At 40.2% G+C, this 15,940-nt stretch overlaps 2 protein-coding genes across 2 annotated transcripts; one reads left to right on the top strand and one right to left on the bottom strand.

Annotated features, from left to right (window-relative positions):
• Window positions 1-30: 30 nt before the first annotated feature.
• On the top strand, window positions 31-4,075 carry arl2bp (ADP-ribosylation factor-like 2 binding protein). Its single transcript, XM_030426780.1, has 7 exons — window positions 31-164; window positions 518-587; window positions 1,131-1,192; window positions 1,542-1,648; window positions 1,889-1,974; window positions 2,229-2,325; window positions 3,089-4,075. Exons 1-7 carry the CDS (start codon window positions 146-148, stop codon window positions 3,185-3,187), a joined length of 540 nt encoding a protein of 179 aa, XP_030282640.1. The 5' UTR covers window positions 31-145; the 3' UTR covers window positions 3,188-4,075.
• On the bottom strand, window positions 4,076-14,154 carry pllp (plasmolipin). Its single transcript, XM_030426779.1, has 4 exons — window positions 13,595-14,154; window positions 8,685-8,858; window positions 7,865-7,981; window positions 4,076-6,990 (listed from the first exon to the last, which is right to left on the bottom strand). Exons 1-4 carry the CDS (start codon window positions 13,757-13,759, stop codon window positions 6,883-6,885), a joined length of 564 nt encoding a protein of 187 aa, XP_030282639.1. The 5' UTR covers window positions 13,760-14,154; the 3' UTR covers window positions 4,076-6,882.
• Window positions 14,155-15,940: the final 1,786 nt, after the last annotated feature.

Genomic DNA, 15,940 nt, shown 5'->3' with positions numbered 1-15,940 from the left:
CTGACATGTTACTCAGGTAGGAACCAACGCGCTTAGACCGTTGTTCTATCGGACGGGACGCAGTGGTGCACACACGTGCGCCGTTTCCTTGGCAACAACATTACGTTCGCTATTTACTATCCACGTTAGCGATCTATTTAACAACATGGACATCCAGGAACGAAGTAAGTAAATTATATTCATTAAACGTTCTTTAATGCAGCACAGACAAGGCGTTCGGATTCACCTTTAACGCGTAAGCACTAAAGAATATAGCTAAACAATTTAAATTCGTTTGTATACGTTAAACGACAGCGTTACATACTGTTATCTAACGTTAGCCAACCATCACTTAGCCAGTCAAGAAGCTCACGCTAACTACTTTACGTTGTTGTTCAGTGACAGGTAGCTTTATGGTTATACATCAGTTTATCGTTTCATTAAAAAAAGCTTGTGCTTGTTAGCTTAGCTATTTTTTATAACGGCTAATTTAACCAAAACGTGACAATTCAGATGATGTCTCCCCCTCATTCTCCAGATATCGGGGGCTGTGAGGACAACATCGTAGAAATGATTGACATGGACGAAGAAAACTTGGCTCTTTCCAGGTGGGTGGTCCAAAGCTGCTTTAAAGTGATTCGAGAGAAGTCCAAATTAAGTATTAAGTCAGGCCTTGATTACGACAGGTGAAGTTGAAGTCAAGACACTAGACCTTGTAAGCAAATTGCAATTCAAGGTGCAATTCAGCTGTTTAAAAATATTTTGACTTTGTGGAGCCAAGTGTTCCAAGTTAAATGCAAATGGGGCTTTACCAGGTCAAACCCAGAGAATTCAGCATTGACTTCAGAGTGTCTTTAAAGTGTCACAGCAGTCAATAGCTGTGACATGGTGATAGACTGCATGTCCTCTGTAGCACACAACATATGGACTGTGCCGCAGCTCCGACAGAGAAGTAGCTGTGTTTGCTTTATTATGGATCTCATTCAGTTTGGGATGCTGTTAAGCCAATATTCAAACTTTTTCTTTAACAGGTTTACAGCCTGCCAACATTGGCTGTACTGAATGAAAATATAATACCAGTTCTTACTGCTGTTTGAGTCATATCACTTAAATTCTACCTTGAAAGTGATACAATATTTTCCTCCCTACAGTTCCTCAGCTGCAGACACCGCTTTTGATGCTGTCATTGGCTGCATAGAGGACATCATTATGGGTATGATTTTGTTTTATATTACTTTGTGAAAGATGATGATTTCAGCCACCTGGCTTGTAATTTTGGTGCTTCAAGCAATTAAGTCTTTTCTTGTTCTGTGGGAGAAATCACAAAACAAACTGTGGAACAAGAGAGTAGGGAAAATACTTTGTAATGAAAAACAAATCGGAGGGACTAACATTTGCAAAACTATAAGTTATACCTATTTTATGGGCATTACATTTTCTGCGTACAGTGGTGGAAAAAGTGTTTAAAAGGCCAGAATGCTAAATGAATAGAAGATATAGAAATCTTCTGTGTTTGAAGATCTGTGATTTTCTACATATCTGGTGCTGTATTTTTCTTTCAGAGGAGGAGTTCCAGCAGCTTCAGCAGAGCTTCATGGAGAAGCATTACCTGGAATTTGAGGACTCCGACGAAAACAAGCTCAGCTACACGCCAATCTTCAATGAATATGTGAGTTGATGGGCATCTCGCTGAGATCTAATGTAACTCCCGCTCCTGTCATCAAGGATTTTGACTTATGGGTAACAAATGTATTAGATAACAGATGTATTCCTGAGGTAATTATGTATTAGATATAGATACCTTCAGGATATATCTCCTTGTCTATCTTTTCAACCTGTCATAGCTCTACCAAATATTATGTCTTCTTATTGATACATTTCATAGTAACAGTCGTGGCTGTGTGTGTAGGTTGACCTGCTGGAGAAACACCTGGAGCAGCAGCTGACAGAGAGGATCCCTGGCTTCAACATGAACACTTTCACAGAGCTTCTCATGTAAGATGTGACATCGCAAATCTCCCCTGAGGCCATGTTCTTCTTTCAATTTTCCTCTTTCATCAATTCAGCTGCTTTAATTCAACTGGTGACAGGAATGACTGTCTTTGAAAGCAGTCAGTCAACTCAGACAGTAATTCCTTAGCTGCACCTGTTGCTCATGTTATTTTTGCTGTGGGCCACTAGGTGGCACAAAAGTACATAGAAAAATGTGATGAGACTCATCATACAGTGTGTCTGTCTTCCATCTCCAGGCAACACAAAGAGGAGGTGTCGGGTGACATCTTTGACATGCTGCTTACATTCACTGATTTCATGGCCTTCAAGGAGATGTTTCTGGATTACAGAAATGTGAGTTGATTGCGAGCTTGGGAACATCTTTAAAACCCTTTTCACGGAGAATCTCCACAAGAGATTTTTTAATTAATCAGATTAGGATTTTTTATTTCTTAGATTTTCTCTTAAGCATAATGATAGTTAGTGCTATATATTCTTATTGTAAACTGGGGTGTCATTACAGAAAAATGTCTGAAATGCATTTGGCAAAAACTCCTGTCTGTCCTAACTGAAGAATTTCCTCACTTTCCTCACCACAATACCACACATGGCAATAATATGGGGAACCACATGAACACTGAAGTACCACGATTTGAAAAGCTACTCAGACCATAGTTGTTGTCGAAGCTAACACTGTTGGAGAAGTTATCACTAGATGTCATCCTGTTTCTATAAGCTAATTCTGATGTTAGCCTTTTAGCTTTAGATTTCCCTGACCATGTATTAATGGGTATAAACAGTATATCTTCTCCTAAAGACATGCTTAATGCCTCCATCTCATCAAAGCTAAAATTGAACATCTGTCTGTTCTTGTCCATCAAAGCAAGCTAACTATATAATTGTAGGTGAACAGAGACAGTCTCATGTATATTCTAAACGCATATAAACGCAAAACACAATGAGTGCTGACTGGCAAATCTAGTTTACAGTTTATAATAACCATCATTAATAAATGGTAAATGTAATGTGATCTCTTTTTAAAAATCAACATAAGTACCCAGGACTCTTGTTTGTATTGCTTTGCTTTAATTCGAGCTGTATGAATCTGTGTTTCTAGGAGAAGGAGGGCCGAGGTGTGGACCTCAGTCAAGGTTTGGTGGTCACGTCTCTGATCCCTGCAGGCTCAGAACACACCGACTCCACTGGTCCGCAGTGATACGCTCGCATTCTGCGTCCAACGCTTGAGTTGCCTCCTCCTCCACTTACTTTTGTAAAACTTTGTCCGTGGGCCTTCAGATAGTTGTCAGTGGTTTTTGTCAGTTTGTACTCCAATGTTTAGCTGCTGGATACATTCCCCATGGAACTACAGTCTGTGCACAAATGGCCTCTAATAGCAAGTTCATATATGCATTCCTCTGTGTTTTATGTGGCGGGTGGGATGTTGTGTGCACTCAAGAGCCTCTTTGTAGTTAAATAGTGAAGACAGAATGTTTTGGGGTCTTTCTACTCCACGAGCACTGCAGTGGATTTATGACTACTTGAGATATTCAGATTTGTTCAACTGGAGCTTGCTGTTGAGAGGTCTAGTCCTGATTTCTAACAGTGGTTTTGTGTTTTCACAAGTTCTGCCCGGTTAGGGAGGAGATACTCAAAGCTCTGGTGCTGGGTTACAGTTATGTTTGTGGTCTTCAGGTCATCTTTCTGGTTCTTATGTGAAAGGCGTCATCAAAACTGAAGCAGGGGAATCCATTTGATATGACTGAATGTTTGAATCTGCCCTCTTTGCCTGTTAGAATATAGCAGAACTAATGTAAGTTTTATGAAGTTTTAAATTATTTGGTCAGTATGAAAACTCATTGGGTTGAGTTTTGTGCCTGTGAAAGTGATTTTTAATGTATATAGTGAGTGTGTATGAATGATGGTGCGTGTGTCTGCATTTAGAAGTAAGACCGACAGTATAGTTTTCGCTACAACATCAAAGTGTTTTCTACTTGTCTTAACATGACAGATGCAAATGTCAGAATATATTTATGTCACTGGTGAAATACTGTTGATTTGTTGGTAAAAAAAAAATTGGTATTTTCAAATAAAAAGGTAAAAAGCCTACAATGAAAAAGTGCTTTATTTGAACACTTGTATGATTGAGCCCAAGCACCCCACACAGGATTTCACTAGTATCAGTGAATATATTCAAATTCTTGGTACAAAAAGATACAACATATTTCATGAAGGCACATACAAGAGGAGTTGAGCATCTTAACACTTAAATTATTTGAATCATTGCAGGAGTCATTAATATCCTGCTGAATATCTGATTAAAGCAGCCAGTTTTCCCATGTACATTTTTAAATTGATCAGTTGTTTGGCTTCGTCCAGTATCTATTTGAGCCTGGATATTCAGGAGTGGAAATATAAGTGGATTTCTACAGGACAAAGAGACGCATACAGTCATTCTTCACTGCCACATTAGGCCATTAGACCAACATTCTAATAAGAACATGACAGTAATCTAACACGGGAGTCGAACATGTAATGACATGGACCTGTAGTGGTACAGTACTCATCAGCCTAACCGATGCAACAGCTATACTGCTCTGTAAACAAGAAATACTAAACATACTTAAAGTGATTATCAAATGAAGAAATGGAACTGGGGCACACTGAGAAATGTCATAGTTTTAAATTTTGCAAATGTTTCGACACAACTGTGTCTTCATCAGAGGCCGTTTGACTCCAATGAAGACACAGTAGTGTCAAAACTGACTCTGGTGATGACACAGTAGTGCGGAACCGTTTGTTTGCACAATTAAAGGCTGTAAGTTGTGCTCCAGTCCCCTCCCTTCACTTGAATTTTGCTGTCCTTGATCTGAGAAGCACCCGATTTAATGGAGGATGCACAAAGAACACTGTTTTCTGATTTTTGTTTTGTTTTAGATAATTATGTTTGTACATCTTTCACATTAATGGATGACGCTGGTAAATAGTGCCACACACTGTTCACAATGTTCAAAACCGAAGTCTATGGTCAGACTGTCATATTTTAGAGGAAGAATGAGTTCTTGTAACCGGGCCGTTTGTCTTCCTCACTCTCGAGCCCCACACTCACACAGGGCCGCAAACACTATTCATGGTACAAATCAACAGCCAACCAAGGGCGTGATTTTGGTGGCAGTTTTACAAATTAATGTCATCAAAATCGCTCCCTCATAATGATTGATATACCATATACTGTTATAGTAATTTCAGAATTTGTGTGGGAGAGTATGATTTTCAGAATATGAACGAATCACTTTTTTAAAAAATTTGTTTTGCATTTTAAAGGTGCAATATATAAAAAATTTGCCACCTGTCGAATTCAAAATCAAAACAGACAGGGGGCAGCATATACGTTCTTACATATTGACCCTGTAAGGTTTCACCTTGAAAGAATAGCGAGACATTTTGGGAAAATGTGCACTATTATATATCTATACCTATTTTTGCTGAAGAACAACATCGCTCTTACGTCTGTATGTTAAGTAAGAAGCTACAGCTTCTGACTAGTTATTTTAGCGTAGCACTGAGACTGGAGGCCTGGGGGAATGGGCTGGCCGGGCACTGTCCACAGGTAACAAAATCCACCCAACAGCACCGGCAGTCCATTAGCCCGTCATATGTTGTTAGTTTAATCAATACAAAAACCTAAAAAAAGTTTCAGTCTTACAGAGCTTTTGTCTCGCCTGTGACAAAGCTCCAGGACGTCACTGCTCCTAGCCTAGAAATAACGTAAGCAAGACAGCTACTTCCTGATTCTGTGCTAATGTTGTACTGTTTCCACTTGTGTCAAGAATTCTTGCTAAGCCAAACAGTGGTATCGATCCATCTTCCTCTTGGCAAGAAGGCCACGTTTGGGAAATTCCCATAATGTCAAACAATGGACCATATCCACATTTCCATTTTCTTCCGCCATCGCGTGCAGGGTGGGAAGCTTGAATGCTGTGATAATGTTTTGCTTCTGTGTTCCAGGTTGCAAGTCGTATAAAACACAAAGAATCCGACAAATAGTTACCACATCACCGCTTCCCCGTTGATCAGCAACTGCAAAGATGATGGATAGCGAAGATCTGAAGGGATAGCGGGCCTTATTTTAAAGTGGAACAACATATTTGATAAGGAAATGTTTTATATTGAAATACAGCGTGAATTGTGATGTCCCACCAGATTTTCACTATTGTTTTTTCAGTTGCTCAACAAGTATGAAGCAGCAAAGTGATAACAGTTTGTCAGATGGCCAGTGTTATAGGTGTTGCAATCTGAAACACAGCAGTACAATATTTGCGCTTCCCACCTTGAGCATGATGTCAGAGGAAAATGGCTGCCAGGTGAATATGGTCAATCGCTTTAAGCGCATAGTAAGGCAACATATGTGTATTTCAAATACAACCTGGAAATGTTTATAACTATATTATGGTAATACACCCACAGTGTTATTTAGAATTTAGGCACTGTTGACTCTATCTGGGAATTAAAGAAGTTATTGTGAAATGTGTTGATTTTGAGCCGGCCTGAATTTGTGCTCTCAGCGCAGACAACCAGAGCTTCTTCAAAGAAGAACTGTGTTTTAAAGATCCAGGATCAAAATGCCTAATTTTATGTCAATAATCTAGTTATATGTTTTAATGTGAAAGTCTATTAAGTTTTACTTAACAATAATGTATAGATATCATCAGATATCTGGATTTGGTCTCATCTTATCACTTACTGGGGTTAAGCTAAAGTCAGGATTTGGGTTACCACAGTCTGCAGTAGTAGTCACGTGGCGCTGTGTTGACAGTTCTGTATCAACACTGGACTCTTCAAATAATTACAGTATCTGTAGGGAAAGAGGACACAGGGAGTGTTTGCCCGGGAGCAGCATCACAGGGTTGAGTCCTAGGTGGGCACTGTGTTGGTGGCAGCGTTTCCTCCGTCTCCCCTCCAGTCCAAGTAGGAGAAGAAAGCACTGGCACCGTACGCCAAGGTCGTCAGAGCACCAAAAAACTGAACAGGCAAAGAGGCAGACATTTTAATGACTTCATGAGGCAGAGCAGAGACATAAATCAAAGATAAAATCTTAAGAATTCAAAGAACTTGTGATTTAACAGCTTTAATGATACCCTGATCGGCTATAAATGTTCATTTATCTTCACTGGTGTGTCAGTAAAATCCAACTGATAAGAACCCTAGAAGGACAGGACAGAGGCCTGTGCTCTGTGTGTGTGTGTGTGTGTGTGTGTGTGTGCGTGTGTGCATGAAATCATGTGATCAGTGCTACTGTAGCTGTAAACAGCATGGACTTTAGCCTTTGGATGAGACAATAAAAACGTATAAATATTGCCTATATTGCCTGACACGCAATCCCACACGTTATCTTTCCATCTGCTGCCCTACATCCACCTCATGTTCTCTCTGTTTTTTTTTTTTCTTTCTTTCTTTTTGACTGAACATTGACTTTAAACAGCAGAGGGGAGGAGCGAGAGGCAGCTGTGGTACAAAGGTACATTTTCATCAGATGTTTTGAGTCCTTCCAGTCATATGACACGCCTCCCAGCCATGGCAGCCTTAAAGAAAGCCTCGTCCTTCAGCTTTGCAAGTGGCGGGTGTGGGTACCTGCCACAGCCTTGTAGGTAAGCATGCTATCAGGAACACACCTAACCAGACAGTGATGGCAGAGAGAGGGCGGACGGGCGGACGGGCGGACGGGCGCATTTGGATGATTGAATGAACATATGAATGGAAGACTCTCCAGGCCAAACCTTTCACAGGAATTTGTGTTTGTAGACACATTGTCAGAGGGTGACCTCACAGTGTTTCTTGCATATTTAAGCATGCATGCTTTGTATTTGAGTGAGTGTAAGTGGTGTCAGTTGCTTACAGCAGCAGCTGCCAAATGGTTATAGAAATAGGTGTAGCGGAAGGGGTTCACAGATGCTGCGTTGGCCAGGAAGGCGGTCAGGTAGAGGGCCGCGGCCACGCCGTTATACACCATCACCTGACAAAAGAGGAGAAACATTAGCCACATTTCCTCAGAGCCTCTCCTGTCTGTCATGGTGTCCCTAACTTTCTGTTGCTCATTTTTACCCTTGAACCACAGCCCTGGCATTGTCATTTCATAACCTACTTCACCGTCCTGTTTGATCAGCTGCTTTTAAGTTGATCATTTGATCTAACCCCAAATGAGTCTTGATCCTTGAGAGTAGAACTTCAGTCTAAATCCTGTCGACTTATGGGCTGGTCTGTACTATGATACTATGTACTGTACACGCAGGCCCAGAGGTGTCAATGCTACCACTTTTTAGACCATGTAACATATTTTTTGCATTTGTTTTAAATTGAAGTTTTATTGGTTTTACATGACATGGGGGCAGGCATTTTTTAAAACTTGAATTGTAGCTTGTTAAGTCATCAATGTTTAATATTATAAAGACATTTCTGAGGCCAGAAACTGCTCAATGATATGGTATGTTCAATTTAGTTTCTGCACACCGTGTAATAAAGGGCAGTTTGAGAAATACTCTTGATTGCCATTTATTATTTCAGATCATCGAAGAAAGCTCCCTCCTTTATCGTTCTGGTTGTCTAGACTCTGGGGGGAAAAAGCTGTTTCTACTGTAAGCATACCAACTCTAAAAAAACCTTCCCTTCATTCCACTTTTCTATCCCCCCCTTCCCTCCTCCCCCCCATCCCTCCCTACCGTCAGGGGCCAGGGGACAAAGGTGAGGTGTTGCTGGACACTGAACAGGATCATGCAGAAGAGGATGATGGTGAGGATCCAGCAAGTGATGGCCACAAACAACACCCAGCCATACGCTGGCAGCAGATAGTGTGGTCCGCTGGCTATCAATGCCCACTGGAGCAGTCCAAGAATCTAGAGCGGTGAGAGACAAAAAATAAGACGGATCAACAAGAGAAGACGGCTAGTAGCTAAGTTTTTCTGTCTGCTGTGGAGCTTTGCAGGCAGCCCGGTGTGGTACATTTTTGTGTCAACAGTGTCACCGTTCTTGTCAATCAAATGTATTAGTATTTATCTCTTAACAGCCATCGTGGTGAGGAGGACTGATCAGAGCATATAAGACTCCTTCAACACACATTCTGTAATGTGAGAATCTGGGTGTTAGCATCTCTTTGAGGCTGTACCTATTCAGGCACAGTGGTGCTTTGAGCTGAGCGCTAATGCTAGCATGGTAATGTAGTGACACTGACATGCTCATGGTTGGCACATATAATCTTAACCATGTTAACAATCTTAGTTAATGTGCCAGCATACATGATAGCAATTCTTAATTAACACTAAACACGAATACAGATGAGGCTGATGGGAATGTCATTAGGTATTTGGTTGGAAATCAAAGTATTGGACAAAGTACAATTTTGACCTGATGAAAAGTCATTACAATTCATCATCAAGGTGAAGGTGTGACCTGAATTTTATAGCAATCCATCCTATAATTGCTGTGACTCAAAACAACAAATGCTGGCGGGTGCTGGAGGACCACCAAAGACAGTCGGACAGATTCCCTGGGGACCATGAATGTCTGTAACTTCACTGCAATCCAGTCAATAATTGTTGATTGCCACAACCATATTTGAAATTAATAATGGTCAACGTAAAATATAAAGTATAATGGATGCTGGCCCCTTTTTCTTTACAGTACATTTATGTCAGAAATTTAAGCTGAAAAATTCTCCATATGGGCTCTTTTTAGCAGAGATGTCATCCAGATAGAAACCACACGAGACTCCTCTCTTTGCCTCAGTCTCTCTGCTTCTGTCCCATGAGAAAGGATATGAAAGGACAGTCTATTGTGTGTGCAGCGATTAAGTTTCACTTTTCACACACCTGATACCCAAACATACACACAGTTGGCACTCGGATGTTGACCTTTACAAGGCACCTGTCTTGACAAGGACCACTGTTCTGAGCTTGAGGAAAAGATGATAATTAACTTCCTGAAACAAAACTGTGAAATGTGACAAGGATCCACAGCTGCAGTCAGGTTTGTACAGTTACATCACTACGCTGCCACAGTGCTAAAAGGATTATGACACAATTACCAGAGTAGGAAGGAACCTTTGGTTACTTTATCCCTGCTCGTTAAAATGTCTCTGAATTAAGGCAATGGGTGAAAATCTGTGCAATGAGAGGAACTTTATCTTGTCACTGCTCATTTGAATATATCGATATACATGACGCTCTCTTCAACAAGCCCCAATAGTTATATATTATGCAGATGTGTTTTATAATGCAGTATGCATTGGGTGTGTTATTTATCAATATTGCATAAGAGCTTGAAGTTTGAAACAGGAAACCGGCTGTTCTATGAATATTACAGGTGCTGCAGAGGAATGAATGCAATAATGAAGAGGGAAGGATGTTTGGTTTCAAAAATATTTCAAGCAACTATTGCTGGTTCTCCTCCATTTTACCCTTTTACTATGTTTGTATTGCATTTATTTTGCCATACACTAATCCTAATTCTTCACTTGTGAGGACCCTTACCTAACCATAACCATATCAGAATTGACTGCTACACTCTAACCCTAAGCTGAATGTCACTCCGAAGGCTTTACCTCTCAACACTGCTTCGAAATTGTGAGGAAGTTAACCAAATTATACTCTCTTTCCTAAAAATGTTCTCACTCTGTAAACGCGTTCCGGTCCTCACTATGTATCGAGTACAAGTTCTCACATACACATACATACACACAGGCCACTGAAAACCCACTAAAAGTTTGTTCTCTGACCAACAGGCTCAAAGGCCACAAAAACACATACTTCTTCTTCAATAAAACTGCCATCTGGAAACCCATCCGGCCATCATCTGATAACAATGTAGTCTCTGAGGGCAACGGCCAACGTTTCAGGGCTTCTGGTGTTGCTCAGTGGATATCTGGACAACAGACGTCCAGCGTAGACTCCTGCCACAGTCATCACCGACAACATGTAGCAAAACATTAATTGAAATGGAAATGATGCTGCATCATCATTGAGCAGTTACACAACAATCTCATCATGCCGCTGCAAATGACTGCAGTATCCTGCAGTTATACATTAGATTAGATGTTTCTGTCTTCGCCATAACTGATTTTGTTACTCCCAGTTGGCAGTAAATTTACTTACAGTAGAAGTTGGACACAAAACTGACTTGGAACTGGTCGTACAACGTATACTGGAAAGAAAGTGGATGAATGCTGCCCATTCTTCTCAGCTAACTTCATCTTCTAAACTGTTTAGCTTAAAAAAGGGTGTCTGAAAAGTCAAACCAGTGAGATAACTTTCTGAAATAGTCCTCTGACTTATTCTTGTTGAGACTTTGCTTGAAATTACGTGTGACAAATCAGCGAAGTGTGACGATTTTGAACACTGGCACTTAGCTTAACTCTTATCTTTTTACATGAATCTAATCGCCTGAAACTAAGACAGTGCCACAATACTGATAATCAACATAATTCAAATCTCTATTATTGTTCAGTTGAAGGAATTTGTTTTCAGTGAAAAAGCTCCAGAGTCCTGTGCTGTGGTTGATGGCTTTTCTTTACCTTAAGCCTACTCTGTTTTAAGACTGTAACACAGTGTTAACACCTTTTAACCTTTGGACATCATAAATCTTAATCATTGCAAAACTTAAAAACCCATCTGTATGATGATGATATGATGATACGTTGTCCCACATTAGCTGATTAACAATCATGTCATGCTAGTAGATTAGTAGAGTTATAAATACCACTGTGTACAAAGGGATCAACTTAGGGAGTACCTTCTGCTGTGGCAATCATGGTCAAGTCTAACTTTGCACATTTTTTTCACACTGTGAACACCTCCCCACTCCCAAGCACACCTTACAGTCTTACACTACTGTTGACTGCTATTTAACTGGCTCTATGACTACAATACAATCAATAGTCAATAGAGCCTGTAGCACATAAAGCAGAGGTGGAGAGGTGTTAAACCCTCAGATCGTACACAAAATATACATTGTCCCTCTGTCCTTGTTATAGGTTCAGTGTCATTATGGGATGGTCAGAGCGGTGTGACAAGAGAAAATGGGGCCTTCAGGGGACAAAGATTTATTGACCTGTGAGTCATTCAGCTAATCACATGATCTCTGCGTTGGCTGTGTTTGACCACCAGTATGAGCCAAAGCTGATTGCTTCTGCACTCCATTCAACCTTACGACTAGATATTAGAGCAGCCATAACAAAACTGTCCTGCCGCTAGCAATTGAATTTTTTCCCACTAATGTACATGATGCACAAAACCTCAATCAATCTCAGCTTTTCAGCTCTCAGCTCCTGACCAGGCACGACGGTGCACTGGCTGCACCCTGTTGACACACATTCATATTACTGTTGCACCAGATAAAGACTGGAGGTATATAAATAGCTTATGTAAAGGGAATGCAATGTTCACTGCAATTTGGAAAGATTATCGTTCCGTGGCTTGCCTTTAAATCATCCTAAGTACAGAGTTTAACAGGTTTTTACTCCAGTTAGTTATTTATGACTATTGAGGAGTGAATGGGTCTGATTATTTTCTGTTTTTTTAATTTTAACAAAGACCATGAAAAGTCCAAGACCCCATTGTTGTAACTGACTTGGTCCCACATGGACCATATTCACACGAAAGCCGTTTTTGTTATCATTTATCCATTTCCCAATTAATTGGCGACAATGAAGAGTGAAAATCTGCTGTTACACAATACACCAGGAAAGCCAAACATTAATTCAAGGACACATTCATTGATACTTGGATGTGAAACACTGGATGTAATCCAACAGTAATGTTAGCTAGAAAGTGGTTGAATGCTAACGTTAGCTAATGGGTTACCAAACATGTTGATTTGCTTTGAAATATGGCCCGGTGTCCCTTCAGATTTTTACTATCAATCATCTTTTCAGTTGCTGATCGATCTGAAAGTGGCTACAAGAAGGTCAAGAAGGTCTCCGACCGAAAGTCTGCACACATTAAACAGATTTTTGCACAGATTGAGTGTACAGAACCTTTTTTTCTAAAGGTTTGTCGGATTCCCTACATTTATACAACTTGCCACCTAGAAAGCAGAAGCATGACAGTAACCCAGAATTCAAGTCTCCCACCCTGAGCTTGATGTCAGAAGAGAAATGGCGGCCGTGTTGATACGGCCCAACACCAAATGTGTATTCATCCGCAGCTGAAACTAGTTCCCAACAACTGTACTCTTTACTTCTGTTTAATAAACATTTGTTAGCCCTACTGATTTTAGTAAATAGTTGAGCATTTCTAAGAACTGGCCAGTTCTGTGAAACAGATTTATGTGTTCTTTGGGTAAAATTGACCTATGCCTGAGAGCGACAGATGAGATAAGGAAGTGTGAAAGTACGACTAGGGGAATGATCAAATTGGTCTTGTCTTACAGAATGAAATAAAAAAATGTGATAAACTGTAAATGAATCCACTAATGGTTTCAGAAATCATGTGCTGACAGAAACAGGGCAGAAAAGAAAGATGCTCGGCAGAAGTTTAGCCTCTGAACAAAATGGAACAGAAAATAATTTTAATAATAATTTTAGAATGAACACAGTTAAAAGGAGTATACACAGAACAGCTTGGGGTCTGGTACATACCACTTCTGCCATCATGAGGATGGCCGGGATGCTCCGAATAAAAGATAAGTCAACCATGGTGGTGAAATTAGCAGCCATTCCCGAGAAGCCGTTGCCCCCCTGCTGAGAGCCCTGGGCGTGTGGTGCGCTGGTCTCAGTGGTAACCTTGGACGGGAAGTCTGCCATGATGGGTGTACTGAGAAAAGACGCCGCAACAGCAAACTCCTTAAGGATGAAGAGTTGGTCTCAGAATAAATGTCTGCGATGAAAATGTTCCTCCTCAAATAGTTTTCACTCCTTCAAAATGCCAGAATATTTGGGTTTAGTAACCATCAACTACATCCACTGGGGTCAGGGGCACGACTCTATCTTCAAACTAAAGTTCAGCTCTGTTAGAAAAACAAATAATCAATAAAACATGCACATACAAAGTCTGGATGGTTGAAAAAGGAAAAGAAAAACAGTCCAAGGAGTTAAAAGTTAGTCCTCCAGTGAAATCTCCAGGTTCAGATAACCAGTAGTCCCTCTCTCCACCTGCACTGACAGGTGTCTGATGGCGGTGGTGTGTTTTTCTCGCTCTCTCTCTCTCTCTCTCTCTCTCTCTCTCTCTCTCTCTCTCTCTCTCTCTCTCTCTCTCTCTCTCTCGTCTTCCTCTTTTGCCATCTCTATCTCCCACTGCTCCTCCTCTATGGCTCTCAGAGGTTTCAGTGACTCATTAACATGTTTGAAAATTGGGTGGGGGGAGAAAAGCTAACAAAGTGTAAAAAAAAGCACTTGGTTGATGCCTGAATCTGTTTGTGTATGTGCATATCTTTCCTTGACATGTATCTTGATAAGACATGGGGTGATTTACAGCTGCACCCTGTTTAATCACTGGCACGTGTTTAGTTTTATTTAAAGAAAGGACAATGCACATTAACTAACATGAGCACCAAAGTCTGTCATGTAAATGTGCCTGATTTAGCCATAAGAGCTCATTTTCAACAAGCGGTACCTGGCAGGTTGATGGCATTAACAAACAGACAGATTATGAGGGCATATTTGCTTTTCTTATGAGCACTGTTTTGGACAGATTTGGAGATAGAGTTAAGAGATGTGATATTCCTTAGTTCTGAAGGTATGTGCTGCTCGGTAGGAAAACATGGACTGCCCAAAAAGCACTTTTTCTACATGGTAGTTTACAATCCCCTCTTGTAGTTGTTCTTGTGGATGAAATTAGATTTTGTTTTATTGAGATTTGAGAAAAACATACATACAGTTTTATTAACATTGAGGTGCAGACACAAGTTTGTTAACCAATTTGAGATTTTACATCAACCATTTAAGCTGATATCTCTTCTGCGGCTTGCCTCTTGTTTTTTTGTTTGTTCGTTTGTTTGTTTGTTTTTTACCAGAAGGCACAAATAAAACCTTATCCAGTTTAGCGCTCATATTTTCCAAAAGAAAACAATTAGCAGTTTCCGTTGAAGGACGTTTTGGAACCCAAATTGCATAGGATGCCATGAGAAGGACCCAGCATTCAAATAAGTTATCTGTTCAGAGATCCATTTTTGTGCTATGTAAATAAAGTATAACTTACTTACTACATGGCCTAATTGAATGCTGTAAAACTTAAATCTCAAAATCTCACAATTAATTGTCCAAAGTGCCAGCGATGAAGCAATTTGTTTGCTAGTCTGTTTCAAATTATAAACACAGTTATATTTGAAAGGTGAACAAGCACTAAATAACACAGAGCAGAAAATTCTGCAAGCACTTAAAGTAGAAAAGTAAAAGACAAAAGTCAAATAAAATCAAGAATAAATATAATAATTTTACTACATTATGAAAAGTTTTTAAAAAGTCATAAAACTTACATAAAACACTCGTAGATTTTTTACGGCATATAAACAAACAGCCTGGAGAAATACTGTCATAATAGTAACATACTAATAAAAGTGATATAATTATAATCAAGTACAGTACATGGATGCTAATTTCATAGTACCTATTAAGTACCTGTTTATTTTTTGAGTTTTAAAATTTGTATTGTAAATAAACAGTATGTGTTGCAGAAGAGGGAGTATGGGTACAACAACAACAAACAATAAAGTTTATGTGTACAAAGTGAAACAGACTGGTTTTATGTGACATCATGCATTTGTTTGATGAAAAAGTACTGTCAGAAGTGGGATTCGAACTTAAGCCTCCAGAGGAGACTTCGACCTGAACACAGCAGCCGCCGACCATCCAACATTTCACAGCGTTGGCGGATGACGGCCAATCAAATCCGCGGCTCCAACATTCCCCCACGAATCGCCTTCGCCCAGCTCCAACATTTGACCAATCACGACGGAGAAATGTTGGACGGAGCCGAGCGAAACCCGA

This window comes from Sparus aurata, chromosome 8, assembly GCF_900880675.1.
Source record: "Sparus aurata chromosome 8, fSpaAur1.1, whole genome shotgun sequence".
Lineage (NCBI taxonomy): Eukaryota > Metazoa > Chordata > Actinopteri > Spariformes > Sparidae > Sparus > Sparus aurata.
This window is presented reverse-complemented; position numbering and strand designations above follow the sequence as displayed.